The following is a 6,771-nucleotide window of genomic DNA, read 5'->3' as shown; positions in this document are numbered from 1 at the left end:
CTTTTGCCCATCTGGGTCCTAAATTCTAGAACACTCTTCCTGTGACCCTGAAGACGGAAACCAATCTTTTTCGTTTCCGCAAGGGACTAAAAACTTGGCTTTTTCAGCAGTGAGTAGAAGATTCATATCAGTAAAATCAGCATGTTAGCTCTTTCTTTAGTCTGTCCCTGAGCGCCGGGAAACCCACTGCGGGTAGCTGTGCACTTTATACGTTTAAATAAATAAATAAAAAAAATATACTGTACTTCAGGGTCTCCTCTGACCCTCACACTGACATTGATGAGTGTGTGTGGATCTGTAAGGTCCCTACGGACCCTCACACTGACACTTATGTATGTATAGGGTTCTCCACTGAATCTCCTACACTAGTGTCTGTCTATAAAGTTCTTTTTTTTATAATTGTTCTACATTATAGAGTGGATCTCCACTGACAGTGCTGAGTGATTACTGAAATCTCTGTCCAAGTCCCCACGCCCAGAAGGTCACTTTGGATTGTGTACTCGAAGACTTGCAATGAAAACTGATTGAACTAATCCATGTTTATGTTTTTCATGCATTTTAGCCTGACCCCTGCTGAATTCATGGCCTCTGAAGCTGCTTCCATCATTAAATTAAGCGCACTTGGCCGACCCCTTCAGCTTGGGATGCTGTACGACTGCCGCAGTGATGCCATGGTTCCAGGTAAGGAAAAGAAGGATAGGTTTGTGATTGTTGAACTTTGCTGATAGATAGACAGACATTATGTTTGCCTCTATCTCTCTCTCTCTTCGTCTCTCTGTTGTGTCCCTTCTTAGCTAAACCAAATATGAACACAATGAATTCCAAAATAAAAAAGCATTTGCAATGCAATTGGTCTCCCATTAGTAAACGTTTGAGCTATTGCAAATAGCTCAAACTTTCAGCAATGAGGGATTGAGCCTCTCCTGAATCACTTCTCAAGGTTAAATGGCGAAATCTGTGATATCCGCATTAAAGAACATGCTTGGCCTTTAGTTTAAATGTATTTAACTCAGGGTAGTGAATGACCTTGGGTTGGGAGATTATGAATGTTTCCAACTTCTGGATTAGAAAGGAAAAGCTACTCAACTGTAAATCTAGCTCTTCCTGATGGCTATTCTCCCTGAATTCATGTACGGTGGACTCTCTCTTTCCTCATCCGAGATTCAATTGTTTTCCAATGAAGCCAAATATACAAAAACATGACAAAAATGCACTTGTTACAATTAGCCAAAATATAGTACATTTGGCTGAAAACACCATTCCTGACGAGTGCTTTTGCAGCAAAAAGGAAAACAGGAGTGGTGTCCCAAAGAAAACTTGCATTAACAGCTAATATCTGCCCCTTTAGGTATCTTAGAAGACTGGCATGTCACATCTTTCCTGCACTGTTTCCCAGTTCCCCTGTGCCCTGGTCCACCGTGGCTGTTCTGTGCCGATTGTAGTGGAGGGACAGGTCGGGCGGCGCCATCTTGAGTGAGGCCCGGTCCCTGGCTGGTCGGGAGGTAGCGGTCCAGCTCGGGGAGGGGCTTGGGTGCTAAATAATGGTCCCCCATAGGGCGCGCAGCGGTCGCGCGCAGCGGGCGTGCCGAAGGAGCGCCGAAGGAGCGCCAAAGGAGGGCCCGTCTGTGCCCGTCCGTGCCTCGGACGGGCCCAGGGCCTGCCTTACTGCTCAGCGCCTTCCTGGGATCCCTTCGTTAGAGAAACGGCGCTGTGATCTGTGGAGTCTGGCCCCCCCAGCTAAGGGTCTACCCTGCCCTCGGGTAGTCCCTGATGGTGCTTTGGCTACATGCCCCCACTGTGGCTTCTTCCCCCAACCCTCCCTTCCTTCACATCTGGTCATTGACGCCCCTGCCCCCAACATCAGGGCGGGTTTGATCAATGCCAGATCTGCGGTGAGGCATGCCGCTGATATTTTTGAATTACTAGGGGAAGGCCAGTTGGATGTATTGTTCCTCACGGAGACGTGGATGACTAACACTTCCGCTCCCAGTGTGGAACTTGCTGTCCCCAGGGGTTTCAAGATAGCTAGGGTTGATCGCCCCTTAGGTAGAGGGGGGGGGGGATAGCAGTCGTTTTTAGGGAGTGGTGGAGCTTCACCTCTGAGCCTCCGATTGCGGATGCCAGGGCAGAGGTTCTTCATTTTTCTATAAAGACTTCTCCTCATTTTACCTTGGGCGGATCTTTGATCTATTGGCCACCGGGCCAGCCTAACCATTTTCTGGATTCCCTAGAAGAATACATAGTGCCCCGGGCCCCAAGCTTTCCCAAGTTTTTGCTGGTTGGCGACTTAAATATCCATATGGATGTTCCGGACGCCCCGGAAGCCCGAAGACTTGGTGAAATCCTCGAGCTCGCTCAGCTTAATCAATGGGTCACTGGTGCAACGCATGCGGGTGGTCATCTACTCGACCTGGTTTGCTCTAATTTTCCCATTCAGTCGGTTACTGTGGAAAAGACTACATGGTGGGACCATGATTTGGTCAGATTCATGTGGGAATTGCCCGAACTCAGTCTTCCATCTCTCATCAGTCACCCCCAAAAGATTAATGTACTCGAGTTCAGACAGACTTTGTCCAGCACCCGCCCAAAACTTAACTCATGTTTAGACGTAGCAGTATGTGAGTTTAATGAGTGGGCTCGGGAGGCGACTATCGCCTCTACTAAGCAAAGTACGGTGTGCAGAGCTAGGCGCTCTCCCTCCCAACCTTGGTTCTCCCCGGAACTGAGAGAACGGAAACTGGGGTGTAAAAAATTGGAACGAGCTTGGAGATGTGGATATAGCTCTGAGGCTAAATCCGCTCTGCGACTCGCCCAGAAAGATTACTATACAGCCATCAAGGTAGCTAAGGGGAATTTCTATGCAGGGCGCATTGCCAAGGCTGATAACAATAGCAGAGAGATTTTCTCTATTGTTAAAAGTTTTATGTCCCCTGTGGCTGATGCTGTTCCACTTCCGTCCTCTGCGCAATGGTGTGAGGAACTTTCCTCTTTTTTCATTACAAAAATAACAAGGATTCAGCAGGACCTTTTAGCGGCCCTCCGAGCCGACTACCTAGCTGCTGATTTGGACCCTTCACTATGTCCAAATTCAGGGCAGCACTTCACGAACTTTGTGCAAATTGAGGAGTGTACGGTTCTCCCTCTCATCCAGTCCCTGAAGTCTGGCTCCCCAGTCGATCCGTGCCCGGCCCGGGTACTGTCGGAGGTGGCGGAAACAGTCTGCGCTGAGATCACGCAGATAGTTAACCTCTCCTTGGCCACTGGAGAGGTGCCGTCAGCTTGGAAACAGGCCAAGCTGCTGCCGCTTCTGAAGAAACCTGGACTGGACGTGTCGGTTACTGGGAACTACCGTCCCATCTCCCTTCTTCCGGCACTTACGAAAATTTGTGAGAAGGTAGTCCTTCAGCAACTGGAGAACTTTGTTGACATCTCCAATGCCCTCCATCCCGCTCAATCAGGCTTCAGGGCGGCGTATAGCACTGAGACGGCGCTGGTGGAGATGACTGAGTCAATTCGGGAATGTCTGGACGGAGGTGGCAGAGCGGTCCTAAATTTATTGGTCCTCTCTGCCGCGTTCGACACCGTCCCCTATGAGCTCCTTCTCCGACGGTTGTCGGCCATTGGTATTGGGGGGGTTGTCCTAGATTGGCTATCCTCTTTTCTGTCCGATAGGACTCAGCAGGTCTGGATGCCTCCTCACGCCTCTGAACCTAAACCACTGCTTACAGGGGTGCCGCAGGGGTCTACTCTTAGCCCCCTGCTGTTTAATGTCTATATAACTCCCCTGGTTTTTCTGGCCGAACAGTTTGGGGCCAAGATAATAGGGTATGCAGATGATACCCAACTGTTGTTTACCTGGCAGGATGATAATCTGGATACATCGGTAGTTCATCTGTGCTTGTCCGCTGTATTTCGCTGGTTAACACAGGCCCAGTTGAAATGCAACGAGGAAAAATCTGAAGTACTTTTCTATGGTTCCTTCCCCACCTCGTTTAAGAACTCACTGTGGCCTCCAAACATTCCTTGCCCAAAAGAGATGGCGAGACCAGCAAAAAACCTCTGCATCTGGTTCACAGAGGATCTCAAATTTGAGGTCCATATTAAAAAACTTACAGGCACCTGTTTTGCTACCCTAAAAATGCTCCGCAAATTCTTCCCTCTGCTCCCTAGGGATGCTAAGGAGACGGTTGCTAGAGCACTTATACTGGCTAGGCTGGATTATGCGAATGCATTATTCAGTGGCATCCCGGCCTATTTGGTAAAACGCCTTCAAATTATCCAGAATGCGGCAGTCCGACTCTTGCTTAACATCCCGAGATGGAAGAGCGTTCGGTCTGAGATGCGCATGCTCCACTGGCTTCCGGTTGCTCAACGCATTCTATTTAAATCACTGGTGCTTGCGTTTCGTGCTTCCCATGATCAAGGCCCCCTGTATCTGAGGAAGAGATTTACCAGCTATGTTCCTGCACGTCCCCTCAGATCCTCCACCCTGTACAAGTTGTATCTTCCCCGCTTCAAACGAGCAAGACTTGGTGGCCAATCGATCTCAGTGATCGGGGCCCGGGCCTGGAATGCTCTCCCTCTCCAGCTACGATCTATGTCCTCAGTGGCTGTTTTTAAAAGGCATTTGAAAACTCATCTGTTCAAGACTGTAAGTTAAGTTTTTCTTGTATGTCTCACTGTCTACCTCTCCTTTACCCGCGCCAGGATACTCTCCAGTAACGGAGCGCGCTATAAAATAATTTATACATACATACATACATACATACATCTTTCTCTGCTGAGTATCAGTTATGCAGGGAAGAGATACATTTATAGAACTTGGGCTATTCTGAATTCACAGAGAAAACCAATGGTGAATACGCTGAATTACTGTTCTTTAACAACTTCACCACGGGGTTCCCACTGAAATATAAAAAAAAGTAGTGTAGGAAGCATGCCCTACCTTATGTTCACAGGGAAATAAGTCACAAACAGAAGCCTAGAACACTCAGCAGTGATCTTAGAATCTGGATTTGGAGGAGTCTTACAAACATCAGAAACAGGTGTATATGAAATCAGAGCTGCAGTAGCTGCCTCCCCCCTTTTGGGATGGGTCCCACGCTTAACCTGTTAGGCCCATTAGCCTCTTCACCTTTCAATGGCCTGTTGAGAGAAGACTAAGGGGCATATTATCAAGGAACAGCGTTAAAATTATTACCGCTTTAGTGGCAGAAAACTGCAGCTAAAACGGCGATAATGGGCTTGATAATATGCCATAGAGAATTCCAATAGAAGCCCAGGTTAACACCCGAACATGGGCTTCTATTGGAATTCACAAGGGCAAATTATCAAGCCCATTATCGCCGCTTTAGCCGTTCTTGATAATATGCCCCCAATGTTTCTGTCCAGCTCCATACTTGACAAGGTCCCTTTTGACATTAAAATGTATTTATAACGTGAATCCCTCTTCACATCAAGGGTATGTAGAGACTTTTGCTGGGGTGCTGAATATGGTAACAAGTAGACAAGAAATTTGTCTGATGGATGGGAGAATGAGAAACACATTTTGGAAGAAAAGAAGGGTGAGTTCCTAATGACCATGTACAGTTTCTCAGTAGACAGAGCATGAAGCTCACTCACCCTTCACAGCAGGTAAAAAAAGAAGCCCTTATCTATAACCGTATTTTCTGCCAAATTTAGGGCCGGATTTACAAGCCCCTTGTAACACTTTTGCACCACAGTTGTGTCACTTTTCTGACTCAGGGTTGGCGTAAACAATGGGGCCAATTTACGTGTTGAATCTAGGGAGATGCATCACGTTGTAAAGCCCTGCGTCAAATTATACCGGCATCACGTATAATATATGCAGGGTGAGCGTTCCCACGCAGGAAAGCCTCATAAAAGTGATCTACTTGTAGGGCACCACTGCATCAAAACCTTACGCCTGCAAGAAACAGACATAAAGAGTGATGCAGTGTATTGGGAATAGGCCTCAACATGCATTGCTGGAGTTGTGTCGTGCTTGCAACATGATTCCAGCAATGCATGACTATTGCGGCAACAGACCTATCAGAATTTCTGATGCATGTGTCAATCCTTACGCCATGGGGGCGCCGTATTGTAAGTACAGCACATCCATGGTGATGCAAGGGGTTTGCATTGAAGCAAAGGGAAACTGAAGCATCTGTACAGATGCGTATGTTTCTTGTAAATGTGCCCCTTAATGTTTTGTCCTGCATTTTGGGTACTTTGTAAAAAAAATGGAAAAATTTTACCTTTTTGGCATGGATCTATTTATTTGATTAAACTGGAAAACATGAAAACGTGTTACATAATTGTGTTTTTAGGATGTAGAACAACAACAAAGATATCCTACCTTTCAGAGAGAAACCTACGTTGAAGATCTATCCCTTTCAATAAATGACACTGAATGCAGTGATATAATTTAATATGCTACAGTGAAAAAATTCCACATGGTAAAGGAGTACACTTTTTTGAAATGTGAAGGATTGCTTTTCTGCACGATTTAGACCCTCTGGCTTGGCTCTCCTGTTGAATGTGCTGGTCTGCAACCTTAGCATTACTACAAGTCACCAGACTCGGACGATGATACTAGAGCCGGACTGGCCATGCTGGGCATCTGGAGTTTCCCCGGGAGGCTGGAAGGGTGGGGGACGGTTTTATTACTGGGGCCGGTTTTGCAGCAGAGCTGCAATATCAGCCCCCAGTAACATAAGCAGCATTGTGCACATTCGCACCAGCCCTGGGGCTGCTTTGGTTTTCCAGTCC

General features: G+C 47.1%; 1 protein-coding gene across 1 annotated transcript in view; it reads left to right on the top strand.

Annotated features, from left to right (window-relative positions):
* Window positions 1-581: 581 nt before the first annotated feature.
* The window catches only part of LOC147663514 (verrucotoxin subunit beta-like), a 463,930-nt gene continuing 457,740 nt past the window's right edge, over window positions 582-6,771 (top strand). Inside the window, exon 1 of the mRNA XM_086950399.1 lies at window positions 582-681. Within this exon, the coding sequence (XP_086806525.1) occupies window positions 582-681 (100 nt within the window). The remainder of the gene's footprint in view (window positions 682-6,771) is intronic.

This window comes from Lissotriton vulgaris, unplaced genomic scaffold (assembly GCF_964263255.1).
Source record: "Lissotriton vulgaris unplaced genomic scaffold, aLisVul1.2 SCAFFOLD_340, whole genome shotgun sequence".
Classification (NCBI taxonomy): domain Eukaryota; kingdom Metazoa; phylum Chordata; class Amphibia; order Caudata; family Salamandridae; genus Lissotriton; species Lissotriton vulgaris.
The sequence above is the reverse complement of the archived record's forward strand: the minus strand, read 5'-3'. Positions and strand labels throughout refer to the sequence as shown.